The sequence below is a fragment of the Streptopelia decaocto genome (assembly GCF_964273445.1).
Source record: "Streptopelia decaocto genome assembly, chromosome: 12".
Lineage (NCBI taxonomy): Eukaryota > Metazoa > Chordata > Aves > Columbiformes > Columbidae > Streptopelia > Streptopelia decaocto.
In genome coordinates this window covers 15,767,432-15,788,433 of record NC_138667.1, presented here as the reverse complement: position 1 = coordinate 15,788,433, position 21,002 = coordinate 15,767,432, and the positions used below count along the sequence as shown (strand labels likewise).

Genomic DNA, 21,002 nt, shown 5'->3' with positions numbered 1-21,002 from the left:
ATGAGCCCACTATCTATCTAAAATGTATTATAGCTGCTGGTCTCAAGGGGCTGAGCTTCCTTTCACCATCATATTTCAAGAAAAAAAGAAATAAAAGGGTCGTGCTGTCTGGTTGGTTCTGTGAAATGCTGGAGTGCGTTTGGTATCTGCAATGATTTGTCAGAAATTCAAAAGACTTCCTGTTTCTCCTACATTATCAAAAAGAACTGAGCAAAGATGTCTGTAGAGAAAACTGTGGCTAAAGGGAGGGGTTAGTGCCGAACAGGCTTTGTGTTCACAGGTGAGAAAAGGAGGAGTGAGCTGCGGTCACACTGGTACCCATCCTGAAAAACCATCCAACTCTTCTGTGTGAGATGGCTAGAAATGTCTTACTAAATTATTTCCACATTTTCCAATCCAGCAGCTGTCACATTTTCTAGGGGGAAAGTACCTCATGTTATGTGAAAAACAAACAAACAAAAAACCCACAAACAAACAAAAGCAAACCAGAATGAGACATCTTCTTTGCAGGTCATTAGCCCTTACGTCGAGGAGCACTGGCAGAGGTGAAGCCCTCTCAACACGGGTGGTTAGTGCCACGCTCAGCCCCTTCAGCCACTGCCTGTCAGCTCCTGCATCTCGGCAGGAGTGTGCAAGGAGTCATTGGCACAGAGAAGGGTCAGTTCCCAGCTCTGGCCTGCTCTCCAGTGCTCGGTCTGGCAGCTCAGCGCTGCAGAGCAGGAGCATCCCTTCAGCCCTACCGCACCCTGCGGAACTGGGATGTTCAAACATAAAACATCTTGAGATGTTATTGTGGGCATTAGAGAAAGCTAAACAGGTCTCAGAAACATATTTATTTGCATTTTTAAATTCTGTTTCTATCAGCTTTTGCCATTTTCTATTTTTTAGAGACTACTTTGCCTCATGGGGTTTTAGAGTGAGTTTTGGTACTGAAAAGCTTGCGAGTCCTAAACCTGAATGTGCTATTGAAATACAAAGAATCATATTTTTTCAGCCATAATAGGGTACTCTAAGGATGAAATGTGTTTTATAAATAAGTATATTGAGTATTTAGGATGGGTGTCTGACAAAGGTAGCATCAAACTGGAAATTATTAAGTGAATAAATAGACCATTAACTGTAGCAATAAGGCTTCATTTTTTTCCCCCATAATCTAGAACAGTTTGCGAAATTGTCTATTTTCCTGGTGTAATTGACATATACAAAGTATATTCCCTACACATCAATAAATATGGCTTCTCAAGGGACTGAGAACTGTAAATTGGTCAAATTAATATTTTAAAATCTTTGATAAGGCAGGAAAACAGGACTTTGAAGGCATAAACAAATTTTAACCTGCAGAAAAAATGGCCTGAATTTGTATCTACTATTAATATATTGTCAAAAATTAGATATGAATGTAATTTAAATGCTTGTATTAAGGGAAAAACAAATCAAAACAACCTTCTGCCTTGCTAGTGCTTATATTCAAATGTAGTTTTTAATAAGGCTGTGGAAGATATGGGTGAATTCAGAGCATCTCTGAGTAGTGTAATATGTACCAGATGAGTGATTGTCTTGGGCAAATGCTCCATGAGGCCGAGTATCTGCAGAGGGGAACAGGCTCTCTGGCCCGGCAATACCTAAAGACACAAACAGCCTCCAGAGGGCTTTTAAATAAGCAAGTCTGCGAGAAGAGCTGGACTTGGACCTCGAAGGGAGGATCAAATAAATGCAGGATCTTCACATTCTAGAGGACGCTTGAGAATTTTCTGTATTATAGGAAATGTGTGTGTTTCTGTGTGTTATTTGTTTTTCCTGGTTATTTGTGCACAAGAGAGTTTTCCAGGTTATAAAGGACACAGATCACTTAAGGTTTTGATGAAACATTATATTTCTAGGCTATTTAGTGTGGGTTCACAACACAGGGTTGTAGTTCATCATGTTCTATGTTTTGCTTCCATCCTTTACATTCCCACTAAATACATTTACTGTTGCCTTTCTACTGTCTCCCTGGTACCTATCAGACATATTTTTAGATGCAGTAATGTTTTGACAAGTGTCTAAAGCCATTGCTGACTGCTTAGAAGCTTCAGAAAATCGTATTTACTTCCTTGAATTTGTGTTTCCCAGCAAAGTTTCTTTTTTCCCTTTTCATCTCTAGCACATGAGAGAAGTGCTCCCTTTGGATTGGCTGCAGAACAAGCCATTTGCTTTCAGCAATGAAGGGCTGTGCACTGGAAATAAAGGGGTGTTCTCCTAGTTCAAGTACATGACTCAGTGCTAATAGCAGTTATTTAGAGACGTATTTTGTCTTCATTTCATGTAGAGAGCTCTTAACAAAATACATTGGAATTTCACGCAAATCGATGTTGAATTAGAATCCAAAGAGAAGAAAGTAGATGCCTTTTGAAGTAGTTCACAAATCCAGTGTAATTACACTGGGTGCCTCTAGCTCCAGGTTGTTCAGATTCTCTGGCATGTCATGGATTTCCCTAGTCCTGCTTGGGTTCGTGGTTTAATGCTGTTAGCTAATGAATCTCATATGAATCCTTTTTTAGGAATATTTATTCAGCTGCTGTGTTATTAAGAGCAAATGTGTAGTGGTTGTTATTAAAATTCATCTTTCTTGCTTTTCTGCTAATTGCATAATGCTAATGATGAACATCTTTTTATAATATAAAAATCTCATGTTGCTTGCATCATTTGGTTTCATAAATTATTCAGCATTGTGCATAGTTTAATATTATTCCTGCTTTTCTCAAAACTATTATAATTTCCTTATATTCAATTTACAGCTGTGGAACAACTATTTTCATTTGGCTGTGGCTTTTATTACCCAAGATTCACTACAGCTAGAGAACTTTTCCCATGCAAAATACAACAAGATCCAGAACAAGTAAGCAAAAACATGCACTTCAGGTGATGTCTTTAATTTTGCAGTTAAATGATGATAAAGATACTTTCATAGTTCTTTTTTTTTTTTTTCTAGATATGGAGATATGAGGCGTTTAATTGGCTTTGCCATCCGTGACATGTGGTACAAACTTGGTGAGTAGGCAAATGAACTTAATTGTAAACGAATCCACAGCATATTGCTTGTTTCGTTGGAAAATATCTGACATGAAGTGCTTTTGGAAATATTGCGGCTACACAATTTGCATTTCTGTTTCAGGTCAGAATAAAATTTGTTTTATTCCGGGGATGGTTGGCCCCATCTTGGAAATGACTCTTATTCCGGAAGTTGAACTACGAAAAGCCACAATCCCCATTTTCTTTGACATGATGCTTTGTGAATATCAAAGGACAGGAGAATTCAAAAAGGTAAGTTAAATACTTGTGTGAAAATTCGTTAAAAGGTGATGTGGTCTTTTTTTTTCTGGTGAATATCTGTTATGTGGGCTTTTCTGCTTACACAAAGTAAAATCAAAAATATGAAGAACAAAAGGAAGAGCCCTTGTGCAAGTGAATAGAGGCTCTCCAGAGCGATTTAGTTGGACTTCAGTAAAACTTTCGTCACAGTGACAGCAATGGGCACCGGAATAAGGGCCCAGGGAGGTTGCAGGATCTTTATCGAAATTTTCAAAATTTTTCTGAGTAAGGTTCTGAGCAAGAAGAAATGACATTGAAGTCAGCCCTCGGTTAAGTAGCAGGTAGAATTAAGTGACCTCTAAGGCTCCATTCTAATCTAAACATTTTATGATACCCCTTCCTTGTGACCTAGATATTTATAAGCCAAAACTTCCAATTTTTAATACAGTATGTCTGACAAAAGTAACAGTGAATAGTTAATTATATATTGTCAGATTTCTCTGGAAACTATGACTTGTCTAAGTATTTATTGTGATAAAAATAACCATTATGAAGAACTGACATTCCTAAAATATTTTTGACAGTAATTTTGAAAAGGATTTTTAAATCACAAGTATGAAATATTTTTGGTAGAGTAGAAATGGGGCTGGTGGGACAGGACATTTGGCAATGTAATCTGAATCTTGTTGTGCCTGGGCAGTGTCTGTCCGATTCTTTCCTAGCTGGCTTTTCCATTCTCTGCAAGCTCTTTGGGCACAGACTTCCCTTATTCTGTGTTTGCACACTGCCTTTCCCAGCACTTTTAAAATCGGGGAGTCAGGCTTTGTAGTTACACAAATAATTCATTTAGAACAATCTGTGTAATGGTAAGTGGCAAACAAAGAGTCATATCTTCGATATTCATAAAGAAGGTAAATATAAATATGTCACTCATATACCCAGCTATGTTAAATACTTTAAATCATGTGGGGCATTTCTGTGTCGACTAACTGTGGAATACACGAGCAGATGGAATTTCCATTTTGGTCTGTATTCCGCAGTACAAAGTCTTTGGTTCAAGGCCAAGATTAAAAACCGCTTTGCTTCTGTGCATCTGTTCCCTCCGTGTCATAATAGTCCTGTGTTTGCCTTCTTAAAAATGTTTTCCTGCTCTTGGCTTATGCTTCATCTCTTGGGAGAGATGCACAGATCTGTACAGACCAAAAATCCTGAAAACTCATCAGTCATACCGAGCGATTAGCAAGAACAACAGCTTAGGAGCCTGGAAGATACCAGGCACTTAGGTGACCCCTCAATCACTTATGCTACAATAAATAAGTTGCAGATGATATTTTTTAAGTGCTGAGGAACAAGGACATTCATTTTACTGCAGCTTAAAAATAAGAGGTAATTTTTGTCAGATGGCACTAAAACTATTTCATAATTGGGCAGTTGAGTCTCATTGGAATCTAATGTTCTGCTATAGAAGTTGTGATCATTTAGTGGTCAAGAATTGTGGGTTTTATTTTCTCCTTTCCCGTGGATGAGGTAGATAAGATAAATTTCTTAAAATTGCATCTGTCAGTTTGGCAATTCTGGTAAGTATTTTAAAAGATGTATTTTAAAGGAAAGGCACATTAAGTTTTATTACTTAAAACTGTTACCGTCTTAATTAGAAAAGGCAAAGAAGTAGTATGTATGGAAAATTATTTGATAAACACATATAATCTAACTTTCACTAGTGAACAATTTAAAAATACAAATTGGCATTTAGTATTATAAATGATATTTCCTTAAAGGTTTAGTATAAAATTTGGAGAATGCTAACATGTTATTCCAAGACTACATTAGGCACTCAGGAGCCTAGACTGACATTCAATTAAAACATAATTTTGCTGAATTTTAACAATAAAGAATTAACTTCTAGTGCCATCCTCTCTAATGAGAGATGGGAAAACACATAGAGATGTTTTTACAATGCGCAAACAAGAGCTGTCTTTACTAGTTGAGTCTGTACCAGCACAGGAACCAGAGCTTGTCTGGTACCTTCCACATGGTTTAATAGACTTCACCAGAAAGATGGATCTGTTACCCTGGTGTGGGGCAGCGCTCCGTTCTGGGTGGACACACACACGATGTTGGTGCTAGCTCAGGAGGCTGTGTCCTGCTTTATGTATATAATATATGTGCAATAAGGATATAAAGTTATTTAGATTTACTAAGTGGGAATTTGATTTTGTTTAGCTATTTCTAGGAGGTCAACTAATCCCAGAGAAAACAAAATTCCACCTCTAGTTATCTCAAGAATTACATAGTACACAGATATATTTAATGGAATGGAATGGATACATAGGTATATGGCGTAATAGGGCATTTTCTTCATGATCCTTACTTTAACTTTGTACATGTGACCTCCATTCACCCTGAAGAAATGTTGTATAAGCTTGTAGTTTTAACTCTAATTGAAGATGTAGGGAGGAAGCCATTAATATCTACGAATTTTAGCTATCAAGGTTCTGTCTGTTCACCAGCTCAGAGAGCTAAGAATCTTGGAAAGGCAATTTATCCAACTTACATTCAGTGTCTGTGGATAAAACTACTCCTGCAAATACATCCCCTTTTCCTTCTAATGCAAAGGGAATCTAGTTCCCTCTGTGACAGACACATGATGTTAAAAGAATCCCATGCTCCAAAGGTTGACAACCCATCTTTCCTTGAAAGATCCAGTTGTACATTTGTTTTAAGACTTCCTGAAGACAGAAACATAATCAAGCAAACTAGTACTATTTGTTCTAGCTGATAGTTTTGTTAAGGATTTGTTAAGGATTTAACTTGGCTTAGGAAAGACTATTTCATTGATATTTTTATTTTTATTCAAATAAGTCATTCTGTTCTTGTTTGGTATTTTTAATTTAGCATTTCTCACTGGTTCCACCAATTGCTGAAGCCATCTGGGGAAGTTTCTCTACTGGCTTTCCTTCCCAACTGTTGGGCAGTGGCACAAAGTGCTGAGGGACAGGCTGATTCGGGCTCACCCACCTCCTGGCGGGTGAGAGGACACATGTTCGGTCTTAGGGAAACTCTTGGAGTCTGGTACCTTTCGAAGCTAACAGCTGTACAAGGTTACTAAATGAGTGAAAACAGGTGCTCTCAGCAAGCTCCTCTAGCGCATGTGATTCATTATTGCTGTAAATACTCACATTTCTTGCTCTCAGTTCTCAAAATTTTATTTTGTGTAAGGATTTCAGAAGGATGAGAGATCGTCCCGTTAGCAGAACCTATGTTTTGTGCTTTGGTTTTGAAGTGTGTCCAGAGACGTGGAGATTTCTTAGACCTATTGGATAGATAAGCAGGTGGTTTTAAAGCCAAATTGGTGCCAATGACAATTAGGCACACTCTTTAAGTTAGAGAAGAAATACCCTTTCCTGGACTTAGTGTGGGCACAGGCACATTAAAACTTTGTTCTATATTTCTGCCAGCTTTTTTATTTATTTTGGTGCAAGCAACTGACTTTTTTGCAGCTTGTTGAGAAACTGCAGGAAAGATGCTTAGGAAGAGGGTTTTTTTGTTCAGATCCAGCATCTGTGAAATTATTACTTAGAGAAGTAATCAATTCTCTACATGCTGAATAAGTGCTAGGAAGGATTTCAGAGGTGGATGATTTTTAACTGGTGCTTGAGTTGCGCTGTATTCACAGATTTCTGTCTTACTGCATTAAGTCCACAGACTTCAACTCTAGAAAATGACTGGATTAGATGGTTTTGCTCAATATTGCCCCGTCTTGAAACTGCTGTGTACCTGTGTTACCAATAAACATATATACACTAATATACATACTATAATACATACACGTAGAAATTAATTCTGAGCCCTTTAGACTTATTTTTTAGCCTGGACAAGCTGGAGTTATTTTTTGGTTTGTTTCTGGATATTTCAATGATAGCTCTTCATTCTGTGGTGTTGGTGTACTACAAACTGTTCCTCAGGCATTCTTTAATGCGTTAGCTAGTTACAGAGAATGGGCTGATATTAGAGCAGCAAAACCTGCAAGTAGATGTAGAGTAGTTCTGGATCACAGAGTACTGGTACTCCTAACAAACCAAAATTCTTTGTGGCCTCTGAATTAAAAATAAGGTTCCCTCTTATTTGACACTCCTATTAAAAATAATTAAGAAACAGTAGTAGTGTGGTAGTCCTTTCCTTCTGCTCAAATCAGAAATGGGATTGTTGTTTCTACTGAACAATTTATAGCTTTCTCTGAGAGCATTCTGGGAAGTAGTTCTTCAGTGGGGACTCGGAGATCTGAAGTCTTTAAGTATTTTGAGGAGCAGCCCAGATCCTGTTCACTGTGCCACAGAGATTACGCATTTACCACAAACTTCTATTGAAATGCTGGGTGGCTACATGCTGCTCAGTTCTGCACAGTTAGTCCTACACCGCTAGGATTGTTTCTCCTGTGTGTACTATACAGGTTTGCAAATTCACATTCTGCAATGACCTTTTGTATGTAGGCATCTCAGTGATGATAAATAGCAATGTATTTTCTCCATTTTCCCCTTCGGCCAGGCAGCAGAATATTTTTACGATTCTATGTCTGTTTAAAACAGCGTTGTTCATGTTATCGTGAACACTGCTTTTCTACTCTGTCGTCTTCAAATATGCTGTACCTGGTGCTGAGCTGGAGAAGTTGCCTCTCTGTGCCATTGCACAGTGTGCACGCAACTTGTACCCAGTTTCTGGTGTATCACCTTGACCACTGTGAAGTGTTTAAATATTTCTGTTGGAAGCATATCTGGTGCTGCATTATGATCATACGAACAATTTTGGTTTCTCACATTTACAGCTGTGGTTTTGCTGTTCTGACTTGGTCAGAGAAATATGAAATGGTTGAAATTGCTCCCTCCTCCCTCCCTTCTGGAGAAAAGAGGAGTGCATCTGTATTGCCTCATTTTCTGCACCTGGTTTTTGTTGTTTGTGTGATGAGTGATCTTTGACATTTGCTGGTCCTATTAACTAAATCTCAGGAAAAAAAGGAAGAACATCAAATATTCTGGAGAAATATGAGGAATGCTTGGCCCTTGTTATTTAAAAATGCTGATTAATTTTTCTGAGTGGAGGGTTTTAATTACAACCTGCTTAAAGGAAGTACATGTAGTGACATGTTTTGAGCTAGAATGTCATGTTCTCTACATCTGGAAGAATTGTACCTTCTACAACAGTAGTCTGAAGGGTGTGCATGACCTGCTTGGTGTTCTAAGGGGAAGAATTATCTTCTTATACATAGCTTTGGGCCTGGCTTCTTCAGCTCAGAGATGAACAATTTGATGACGAGATATAACTGCATTGCAGTTATCTGACAGTACCGCATATAAAATACTATAGTAACTCTTCCTGCCATGGAAGGCTTCCAGTTCCCTGATGGGATGATCTGGATCCCAGTCTGCCCAAGCTCTCAATTACACAGAATCACTTCAGGGAGAAGACAGAATTATTACACTGAAAATTGTGTGAAATTTTGTGTGAAAGATAAACATGAAAATTTGCTGTTAGTACAGTAGTAAACTCTGTCATTTTTACAGTGCTTTTAATAATTATATCCATGTAAGCAATAGAGCATTATTTTAATGAAGATCTTCCTGTTTTCTAACGCTTTCTCTGTGCCTCTTGTTGTGATAATGGCTTGTCTAGAACCTCGTGGTAGATCTTTCCCACCTCTTCTTGAAAAATGCTATGCCAAGGTTTCTTTTATTTGAAGCTCAGTCTTACTGGGACACAAATTTTACTTTAGCGACTGGAGAAGTCTCTTTTAGACTTGCTTCCTGCTTTTTTCAAGTGTCTCCTATTTGCGCTCCTGTGCGTGCTTCTCTCACTAGCGTGTGTGCTTACTCTTGGAGCATGAGTGGTCTTTCATTTTTAGTATGTCTATGGTTGATTCATAGGGCAATAAACACACAACATAAACAAGCAGTCTTGCCTTTCTGCTACCTCCCTGTACTCTGTGTAACAATGAAATATCCAGTATATATGTATATACATGTTTATGAATATACATATTTTTATGTAAATATCCATAGATATAAATTTTACTCAAGGATTTTAGTAGAAATCTTGGGGTGAAGGGATTGAGACATGTTGTGACTGCATGAAGAGGGCATTGACAGCAGCATTAGAAAGGTTTAATAAAGTGTTGGCCTTCAAACCGTGTCATTCTCTAGCTATGCAGATTCTTTACAAATCTGTATCAAGTTGTTTTCTCATATGATGATAACTGAACATGATACAGTAAGTTGGATGAGAACAAAGAATGATTCCAGCTGCACTAAGACTTTGAGATTTGTGCATCACGCCCCCTTTCCCAGGGCAGACCCAAAGGCAATGGCAGCCTGGTGAATGGGTTTGTCGCAGCTTCCAGCAACGCTAAAAGCCCAGACTAGGAATCAAGCTGATCAACCTTGGAATGCTTTTATAAATTCTAGAGTTTTCATACAACAAGCCAAAAGAGATGTTGAAGAATGAAGAATCAAAGAATATTACCAGATAAGAGGCTTAGTAGCGAAAAAGGAATTGAGGAAGGGCTGAGCACAGTACAAGATCAAACCGATGTAGGTAACAGGGAGGAGAAGTGTTGAGCCGGCAGTCCCGGCACAGCCTGGCTGAGGGAAGGATGGCTCTGCCTGCAGGGGATCCCCGCTGCTGCTGGACTCCTGTCTGCGCTCTTTCCACCCTACAGCTGCAAAGTGATACCTGCGTCTTCACAGCATCATATTTGCAGCTTGGAAAAAAATATGCTAATGGTCTGGCTGCGTTTTAGTGGATTTGTTTTTAACGTCTTAAAATCTGCAACATTTTAATATTTATTTCTGCTAAGCTTATTGTATTCAGTTATTTTCTACCATGCATTATTTTTACATTACATTAATTTTAATTATTCTTCTGTTTTCCAAGGTTGATATATCAGTTATTTTAAAACGCTTAATTATTTGAAATGTTTTGGGGTTTTTTTTGGTTCCTGATCATGTCTGAAGGACAACAATAGGCTAGTACACCCGGTAATTTTGTTCAAAAATTAATATTCTGCATAACATTAACAGGGGTATATTTTCCTTGCAACTCTCTCTGTAGATTTCCAACTGAATTAAGCTCTTTTTTTTTTTTTTTCTTTTCATATTCCACTGACATTTTTCATTTTATATTGAGGGAAAAAATAATTTCTTGTATTTCTTTTGCAAGTATACTACATAAGTATCAACTATTTGAGGACATTTATAGAACATGCAAATCTTAATGCCTTAAGGTCCTTGGGAAGGGGAGAAGAAAACCAAATCATATGTATGTATTATAGTTGCCATGGTTTTCATTTCCCAGACCTGAATGCACCTGCATAATATATGGAAACTAATTAAAATTCTGATCAAAACATGTTAGATTGGCTTAACCCTTTAAAAATTATAAAGCAGTTGCCTATATATAATGTATTGTAAAGCAAATTACAATTGTATATTTATATTGCAACAACACAATAATATTTAAAGAGGTTTCACATAATTAAGGTATGATCCTGCAAAATATTGTTAAAATGTAATTCAACAAGTATTTCAATTTCTTTAAGAAGTGATTGTTTATTACTATGGTATATTACCTAGAAATTCTACAGAGATGTTGCCGGAGTTTATTACACTTTAAAATGTCAAGCTGTCATCACTGATCATTTGCGTGCCTGTTTAGAACAACAATTTTTCAGTTTAGCATGAGTTTCTTAGCTAACTTTTTCTTTACCAGTGTGACAAACTTTGAAAATAGGCTTTATCTTTTTCTGAGTATCATGAGCTGTTATGCCTTTCCTTAATTATGTAAAACTACCTGAAGAGTATATGAGAGATTGTTACAGGGTGTACCAGGAACAGCAAGTAAACAATATAGATGACATCTTTGGATACCCAGCTTTGAGAAACTCATGATGGGAATGACTGGGTCCTTACTTTTGGACCTTACAAGTAGAGAAATAAGGCTGTTAATAGCTCCAAATGACATGGTGTCCTAACTGTAAAGAAAAACTGAAGAAATTATGCAGTAGAGGGGAAAAAATTGTGTTTAACTACAAAAACAGCTTGTTTGCTGTTTTTGTTTATATGCCATTGTTTCCTAATTAGGGTCTAGATAGACCTAACAAATAGCAATTGCAGACTGTAGGACTAACAAATAAGCTGTTGAATACTATAGGATTGTTCATATTTTATCTTGGTGAAAGAGATTCTACTTTGGAATCCTGCATTTTAAATTAGAGATGTTCTATGAAAACCCATAACAAAGACACTGTTAAGCCTGTTTCCTCAGGTTATTTTATCAGTTTGTACTGAGAAACAGGTATCTGGAGATAGTCAGATGTGCATTATTCAACTGGAATATATTCAAGCGTTGAACCCTGGGGAATATGTGATATAACTTTGCAAAGATATTCTTTTGATGCCATATTGAAATGCATTTGACCTCTGGATATCTGCTCAGTGTTTTGATTTTTCTTTCTTTATTAGTTTGAAAATGAAATAATTCTGAAGTTGGACCACGAGGTGGAAGGCGGGCGAGGGGATGAACACTACATGCAGTTGTTTGAGTCCATGTAAGTAGTGCATGAGAATAAATGCCCAGAGGATGTGTCATTATCTTATTATTCCCACTTCTCAAGTTGGTAACCTCACTTAAAAATAAAATACAATCTTTGCAGCTATTTTTATGAAGGGACTGGAAATAGCACACTATTTTAGTAGGCCTGAAGAGGTGCTGCAGAGGTGTTCAGCCTGGCTTTTGGTATGACCAAAACCAGGCCTTGCAAGTACATAGGTTTCCTAATAATAGTGCTGCAAAGCCTGGACCACTAAGCCTGGCTGAACTGTTGCTACAATTGATCATCTCCAATACTGGGGATTCAGCTGACACAGTAGACATTTATTGCAGTGCTAAACTTTCCTTGCTGCTAGTAAGTTGTTTTGTTGTTTTTTTTTTTTTTCCAAATATCCATACTAAATCTGCCTTGCCTCAGTTTAAGCCAATTAGTTCTTGTTTTACCCACAGGGGACACAAAGAATCATTTATTCTGTTTCTCTTTGCAGCAGCTTTTGACAAATTTGAAAGTTGCTGTCAAGTTTCCTTCAGTCTTCTCTTAAGGGGGAGCAACCCAGTATTTCAGTTTATCACAAGCAATGTTTTCTGAACATTGCTACGATGTCTACATTTATTTTGAAATACTATGTTACCTTAAAGATGGAGAGAATATTCAAGCTGAGACTTCATCAATGCAAAGAGAAAAGCTTCCTTCAGATCTTGTGTATAAGACCCTTTGAAGTTTACCTTTTCTGAGCTGCGTGACGTTGTTTACTTGTCCTGTTCACAGCATTCAAATATTTTTCTAGAGAACTTGTACCCATCAAGTTAAACCCCATCTTTCAGCAGTGCAGTTCAATAGTCTCATCATTCTATGTAGCATTTGATCTTCCTGCCTTTCCAAGGTCTCCTCCTTTCTTTGACTTATCTGTTTTTTCCTCTCGATACTCTGCCATGTTCTACAAGACTTCAAGTTCAAGGGGGCCGCATTTCTAAGGATGTCACTTCATATTATTTCCAGATAATATTTTTTGTTCCATCCTTGAAGCTGTATAATTATGCCTGTAGAGGGACAGCTGAAGCAGAAGCTGGTGATTTGTCTGTGATAGGACCCTGTTCTCTTCTGGGGTTTTGTTTATTTGTTTTTAAATCTTCCTACTTCACACCTTTCAAAGCAGGGATTTCAAGCCTCCAACTCCCTGTTCCAACTAGATAGACACCCAGTTAAATTGGGCTCCAGACTTGTTCATGTGGTCATATTTTCTTCAACTAATTTCCTGTAACTGTCCACGGTTCTGCAGAGTTCTGGTTGCCACCTGAATGCCGTAGTCAGTGAGTGTCTTGTGTGCTGCTGCTCCCCCCTGTACTCACAACTTGCCCCACTGGCTGGTTGCTGGCAACTTTTCCACACTCAAGCTGTGCCGCTTGTCCTCCTGCTCAGGAGTTCTGGCATATTTTAGTTACTAATGTAGGCACAATAGAAAAGAGCATTTGGAAGCTTTCCAGTTCCCCATCATTGCAGTGGCCCATGTTATGAAGTTATTTTCTCAAGCTTTATTGAAAATATTTTTTTATTCTAAAACTTATAGGGTTTTTTTTTGTTTTTTGGTTTTTTTTTTGTTTTGTTTTGTTTTGTTTTTTTTTGCAAACTCTGTTTAAAAATTCAGAATTTTCTTGCTCCCTCCTGGGGGAAAAAAATATTCTGAAGTTTTAGGGATACTTTTTATTGGGATTATTGTATAAAGCTGAGCAAGACTACTTTTGAAATCTTCCCTCACAAGACAGGTCTTCCTCTCTCCTGTCCATGTTGTAGTTCTCCTCTACGTGTACTCCAGTTTGCCTTTCTTCAGTGACTGGAGTTCTGTGCTGTATTCTGGCTGAGACCCAGCAAAAGCTTGTGCTTTATGTCAACGTATATAAAAAAATGCCGTTTGTCAGATGGAATGCCAATTCAAAACCAGAATGCTAAGGAGAAGTTCTTAACCAAAGAGAGAAAATAATCCTTAATGAGATGCTGGTAATCACTTCATAATGTTTAAACAGTCAAACTTTGAAAATGAAGCAATGATAGTAATGTGAAATACCTACTCCTAAATCACTTCAGTGCTTTATAGAAACAACATATGCTAATATTTTGTTTATGTAAATTGGAATCTGATGATGATGGTGTATAAAACTCACTTTCCTATATTTTTATCAAAAGAAAAATAGCTGCTTTTTTAATCTGCAGAAAGTTTGTTTTTGCTTATTTCTCAAGGGCAAATTGCTCTGGTGAGATCTTATTCATGAATATCTTTCTTGGCTGAAAATTTATGTTAGTTTGAACTTTCTACTTACACCTAACTGCACAAAGAGAAAGAAATAAATATCACATTTTACGTTGTACAGCAATAGAGGAAAGGAAGGTCTAATGTTTATTGCAATAGTGTGGCATTCCAAAGACTTGAGTTTGTTATATCACAGATGCAGGTTGCTCCTTTCTGAAGTGGTGGGTATACCTTGAACTGGAAGTCATTTTCAGACAGGAAAACTAAATGTTTCATGTTTTTCCTTTTGATTTATATCCCATCTGTCTTCTAGATATCTAAGCTACCAGCCCACAAAGGGAATTTCCAGTGCATTCTGCAGTTGCTTTAGCCCTAATTCAGTATTTTCTTTCAGATCCAAACAGTTTTTCAGTTGCTGGACCACTACTTTTCATAGTATTGTAATAACGTTTTTTGTGTGTGTTTTTGCAGTCTTACAGAATGCGCATGTCAGCATCCCGGCATTTGTACCTTGGTTGAAAGTTTTGTCAGCCTGGTTAAAGGCCTCTTGGAGAAACTGCTGGATTACCGAACGGTGATGAATGATGAAAGCAAGGACAACCGCATGAGCTGCACTGTCAACTTACTGGTATGTTCTTGCTTGTGAGAATTGGGAAGAACATTAGAATCCATTTACTGAAGATGAAGGTAAATCTTCCTGGGGACAGGAGTGGTCAACAATGCTCAGTAGTGATTTAAACTCTGAGGCAAGAGATTTTTGTATCTGTTTGCATGGCTATATGCACAAACCTGAAAGCAACGTCCACTCAGGTCTGTGGGTTTGGTTTTATGTTTTCCATGTTGATTCTGTGCATAAATAAGGAACTCTACTGGTCACGTGCCTTGACCTTTTGATAGGCATTTGCCAGAGTCAAGTTTTGCATGAAGAACTGACCTACCTGCTGCTGTAGCAAATCAGCAATCAGGGGTTTTAAATCTGGGAAAGAAATCTGCAAGTTATGCTTGCAGTAAGTTGTCAAGATTTTATATTCTGATCTGGTTCTAGGCCACCGTGTCTTTTTTCTCTTCCTATTTTGTAATGAGGATATCTCATCTAGAGATTCCTTGAAGCTGAAGAGGAACTTTCATCAGCTTTGAAGGCTGGAAAGAGAACATGATTAATATGTGTTGTAATCACACACTCTGTTCCTCAGTAATCGCTGTGCAGTGTGGTATAAATTTCTGCAGCTCTTCAGGAGACAATTCCTGTCATACATTTAGCACAGCCTGTAACTCATATACCTGCAGAAGTGTTATGGTGACAAAAATGGGCTTTATTCCTGGAATTAGCCCCTTCAGAGGTTTTGCACAGCAGTGTTACATATCAACCTCAATAAATACCACCTGCTTTTCTGGCCATCAATTGTAGCCAAAATATGCAGTTTATTATGTTAATGCATTTGAATAATCATGATTCCCTCTTCTTCAACAGAAAAACTTGCACTAATGATTTCAGTAGTGAACTAGGAGAACTATACCCATGTATAATAATAACACACACTAATAAATAATTAAAATATTAATTGAAGTAGTAATGCCAGGTTTAAACTTAAGGTAGCCTGTAAAGAATATTTCTTGTGCTGTCCAGCTAGCAAGAAAAGCAAAACCTCAGCATATTTTTTTTCTTGTGTTTTAATAAAAGACATTAGGAGATAACTTTTAAATGTTTGTGTCCCTAGAATTTCTACAAGGACATTAACCGTGAAGAGATGTATATCAGGTATGGCAGTTGTTCTGTTGGATCTGTTTTGGAGAGAGGAATAATATTCTCTTATGTATTTTGGTTTTATTATTGTACTTGAATTTCTATTGGTTATTGTTAGCTACTGTCCACAGTGATGCTGTTGTAGCCCTGGCATTGTTTATATTCTTATTCCATTGTTTGATTAACCTTCAGTGATTTGGAATCAATCATATGTATTCAGCAGGTGCACTTTTTTCCCCGAAGAATCAGCTTTTAGTTGATCACTCAACATTCGTTGTCTATTGTTTTAAAGAAAGAAAATACTGCTAGATTTGAGGCTCGAGGGAGGGTGTGTCATAAATTTAGAATGGTAGAAAAAACATTTGAGTTTTGTAGAATTGTGCAGTCTGCCAAGTCTCTTTAAATATGCAACACTACATGCAGTGCAGAATTACTAGGAAGGTGTTTTTCTGTAAGAGCTATAGCTGTACTGGCAAATTCTTTCAGATGTGACAGGTCTCCAGCGGTTTTGCATACGAGCTGCAGCAAATCTTGCTGTTCGAAAGCTCGCTGTTTGCTGCCTCTCATTCTGCAAAACCCACAGAACCACCTGCACCTCGGTCAGTGCAGTGCAAAGCCCAGCGTCTCGGCCGAGCTGAGCGCTGAAGGCGAGGCAGAGCTGGAGCGGGAGCTGGGAGCTGGAGGGGCCAAGGAGAAACAGCGGGCATGGCTATGGGGGACACGTCTCCAGTTGGACTGGCAGCTGGGCTGGTAACGCCATGCACTGCTGCAGCAAGGTGTCAGGGTTCCCGTGGCCAAACACCTGCTGTGTGTCAGGGTAGGATGTGCTTTTTGTTTCTCGCTGCTGGAAAACATGTCTTGAGTCACATGATGGACACTGGTTGTGCCGGTAGCAGTAAAGCTGCCCCCGGGATCAAGAACACTGGCAATGTGTAATGTAGAACAACTCTTCTGCCCTTACCACCTTCCCAATTGTACAGGACTTGCTCTGTCTTTCTAGGCTTGTATTTTCCAGTTTCTGCTTTACCTTGAGTTTTCTGTTGTGCTTACATCTGTTTATATGGAATGTGTTTACATGCAATTGAAAAGTGCTGCAGAGAAAGGAAGGTATCGTGAGTAACGGCTCGGAGGTCTGACTCAGAGCTTGAGTCTGGTTCTTCTTCTCGGAGGTGCAGCTGGCAGGAGCTCACAGGAGGAGTTCGGCACTTTCTCCTCCTCTTGTGCACGATATGTCAGCAAAGAAAACACAGAAATGTCTGAACAAGAGTACAGACCTTTAACCCCTTCTAGTGTGTCCTTAAAGACTCTTTGGGTAGTGACTGTATGACATCTATAAAGTCTACATTACAGAGTTTTTCTAGAACATTTTTAACACTTAATATTCCAGTAATGTCAATATCTGCTCTAATTCTCGTTTTCTCCTCTGACAGATATTTGTATAAGCTGCGAGATCTTCATTTAGATTGTGAGAATTACACAGAAGCAGCGTATACCCTTCTACTCCATACGTGGCTCTTGAAGGTTAGAATTTCTGAACTCAATACATAAACAAGCTTTTGCAATTTTCAAATTTGTAAATTAAAAAGTGATTGTCTTAATCTCTGATTTACTGCAGTGGGTCATACAATTGTAACTATAATTGTTGAAACTCTATTTTCAATAGGTGATTAAAAGCCACATATTGGTAAAACTAAATACTCTAGCCAAAATAGCTTTTTCATCTGGGTTTTTTACGTGGTTTTGTTCTCAGTGGTCAGATGAACAGTGTGCACCTCAGGTCATGTCAACAGAGTTCCAGTGTTCACAGACCTATCGACACTTGAAAGAGAATTTGTATGAGAAGATCATAGAATACTTTGATAAAGGAAAGGTAGGTCTGTAGAGTTCTTTCCCCTGCCACAGCTCTTTTTACTGTTACTTTGTATAGCAGTATTTAATGAATAAGATCTGTATAAGAAGTTTGTGTAGGAAATCCTCTTTGAAATGTGGGTCAAGTAAAAATTGTGTCCTGAAGGCTTATTCAAAGAGTATATCTGTTCTGTGTGAGCATATTTTTGCAATAGCCACATTCACAAATAAAGAGGGTTAATGTTTATACTGGTCACAAACCTCTCTGTCAGGCAGTAATAAAATAGTAAAAGTCATTGAATGTACCTTCCCTTAGTAGCAAAAATATATGGACTATACAGATTGCATTTCTAAGCCATTTGATCATTATCTCCACCCCTCAAAAAAAAAGAAAAAAAAAAATCAAAATGGACATATTTGTTTCAGAGAAGTGTGAGAATTGGATCCCAGACTCCAAATGTAGTAGTTCAATGTTCAGTACCTGGGTTTAGCTCAGCTTTAAAAAAATCTGTTAATAAAATTGCCTGTCAATAGAATGACAGAGCTGAGATTTTTGGAAATAAAGCAAAAGACTAGAAAGCAGGGGAAAATTCTGCAGTGCTGGGTGATGAATCTTATGACCCAATAAGGCCTTTAAGTCATTATGTCTTGTTAGCTGCAGCCAAAGGTATGAAGAGGGAAGGCAATTCATTACTGCCTCTTGCAAAATAAAGGCGTAACTCCCTCACCAAAGTCCCTTCTGTAATTCAGAGGACAGAAAGTTCTTGGTGCTTCAGCACTGTGCAGGAAAATGCAGTGCTATTTATAATTCTCAGGGCTTTTTGTTGGCATCTGAAGGAACTGCAGTGTGGCAGCCCCCACCCACTTTATCGTAATATTCAAGTCCTTCTGACTTGTGTCATTTGGATTCTCCCCAGACAGACCAGAGCTGGTTTGCAGCAGCTGAACACAACATCACGTTCAGATCCACCCAGCCTGGGGAGTCCATGGCACTGGGTGCAAGTGGTCATAATGTGTGTGTCCTCACATCTGTAGAAAATCCTGCTCAGAAAACCCCCTTTGTCTCCTTTATTCTGAATAGATGAGGAGACTGACAGAATTTGAGAAATATCCTCAAGAGAGGGAGTTTCTATCTGCTTTAAGACCATTTTTGTGCTGCATACATGAAGCGCCTATAGCAAATGGGAAAAACTGTCCTTGTCTTTCCAATGCAGTTCTGTAATTCCTCACAGTCATTTGCAGAGGTAGCTATCAAGTTGTGTGGAAAGGAACAAGCTGCTACTCTGGGCAAGGGGCAATTTAAGTCTAAGCCTTGTGATTTTTTTTTTGCTGACTAGGAGAGCTGTCACACACAAGGTTACCTGTGATTATGTGCGCTGCAGAATTTCTTATGAGATGAAGTGTGTGTGTGCGTTTTCAAGAGAGACAAGTGGCAGTCCCTTCATACACTGCTCTTGTGCTTGGGGTATATTCTGGATGTTATGCACCTTAGTGATTCACTCTTTTAATCTATCTGCAAGGCTAGGTGATTTTTTTATTATCTTATTGTAAACATAAAGTAGTTTTACTTATTCCTTCCTATAATGAACCATAAAACACTTTTATTTTTTACATTAATCTGCTTTCCTAAAGTTTATGATTGCCTTGAGTCTTCCATTCCAAATGTGCAGTTAATATATGACTGGAATTTAAAGTTAGCATAATCAATAAAACTGCAGTTAAGCAGTGATGCATTAAAAAACTTATTTGTTGGTACTGGATTTACTTTGGGGATATGTGTTTGCATTGCAGATGTGGGAAGAAGCCATATCTCTATGTAAAGAACTTGCAGAGCAATATGAAAAAGAAGTTTTTGACTATGAACTACTAAGTCAAAACCTGGTAAGATTATATAGAGGTCTCCAAATTATTTCAGTCACAGAAATTAGCACTTTTGAGCTATCAAACAATAGGGCTACTTATGAGCTCATTGTCTACAATTCATTTTTAATTCGTTTGTCAAGACTTGCTATTTTTTATTGTAACAATCCAGTGGTAGAGATTCATAAAGAACTGCTTGTTAAAGTTGCACAGACATCTGCTTGTTGAGATTTTTTGAAACTTCTAGAGATGGCATAAACATATTCTCACTTAGCGCAATTTAAAGGCCATGTATAAAAGAAATATAACAGGTTTTTGAGGCCTTTGTACTGCTTTAGGGTACAAAAAGTACCTGGATGCATTTTTTTCCCTTCATTTTTTTCTTTAAGTTTTAGGAACTGGAATCTTGACAAACCTAAAGAATTCTGTCCTAATCAGGGACTGGGAAGTAATACATCGCAAGTAATTAGAACTAGGTTCAAAGGCCAGAAGGAAAATTTTAAAAGAAGATGAAATGTTTAATTATTTGTTTTTATTAAAATTGAATTACTCTAAATCCCCCGCATACCTTACCGTCTTTTCTTCTGCCCCCAAGATTCCACACTTGCATGGTCTTGAACAAAGAAACCATGGGAATCAAAATGTGGTGTTCTTGTGTATTAGGGAAGCTTATTTTCCTCATCATCAGTTTTGCTTTTATCATCAACAAAAATATAGAAACAGTATTTTTTGCCAGTACCACTTAAGTTTCTGAGGTATGGATCCATATATTTGAGGCAGGGAGTTTTTCAGTAATGCTGTTTGTTAAGTGTTTCAAGTGCCAAGTATGACTTCGGTGTTTCCTTTTTTTTTTTTTTTATGCGAGTACATTAAGGATAAGCCTGATTCTGAGGCCATATAATTGAAGTTGAAGCCATACACATTTAGCTGTGTATTATATTTGCATATAAATGTCAACCATATTTAATGAACCACAGCAGTGTCATGTGCATGCTAACCGTTGCTGCTCTAGCTTACCACTGATAATGGGTAGCTCTTGCATATTCACTGATAGCTGTAGTACTTTAGTGTGCTACTACTGGACAGGTCAAAAAGTAAATGGGAAAAAGCCCCAAACAAGTAACTGCGGTTGGTTTTGCTTTCAGATTCAACAAGCAAAGTTCTATGAAAACATCATGAAAATTCTGAGACCTAAACCGGATTATTTTGCTGTTGGGTACTATGGCCAAGGATTCCCCACATTTCTAAGGGTAAACCTGTTTTTAATTCTCATTTTTCTCATCTATTTTCATGTGCTTCTAAAACCAACTTCAGTATTTGATGTTATTTTGTAGAAAAACAAAAACTTTTCTTACATACTGCAGTGAATACGGCAGCTTTCCTCACACTTGAAAGACAATGAAAGACCTCTCTTT

The 21,002-nt window shown here is 37.8% G+C and overlaps 1 protein-coding gene across 1 annotated transcript in view; it reads left to right on the top strand.

The window, feature by feature from the left end:
• Window positions 1-21,002, top strand: part of DOCK2 (dedicator of cytokinesis 2) — a 169,785-nt gene that overhangs the window by 128,332 nt on the left and 20,451 nt on the right. The window contains exons 31-40 of the mRNA XM_082063591.1: window positions 2,778-2,878; window positions 2,972-3,030; window positions 3,155-3,303; window positions 11,802-11,887; window positions 14,607-14,763; window positions 15,854-15,894; window positions 17,310-17,400; window positions 17,630-17,749; window positions 19,519-19,608; window positions 20,733-20,837. Coding sequence (XP_081919717.1) covers window positions 2,778-2,878; window positions 2,972-3,030; window positions 3,155-3,303; window positions 11,802-11,887; window positions 14,607-14,763; window positions 15,854-15,894; window positions 17,310-17,400; window positions 17,630-17,749; window positions 19,519-19,608; window positions 20,733-20,837 — 999 coding nt within the window. The remainder of the gene's footprint in view (window positions 1-2,777; window positions 2,879-2,971; window positions 3,031-3,154; window positions 3,304-11,801; window positions 11,888-14,606; window positions 14,764-15,853; window positions 15,895-17,309; window positions 17,401-17,629; window positions 17,750-19,518; window positions 19,609-20,732; window positions 20,838-21,002) is intronic.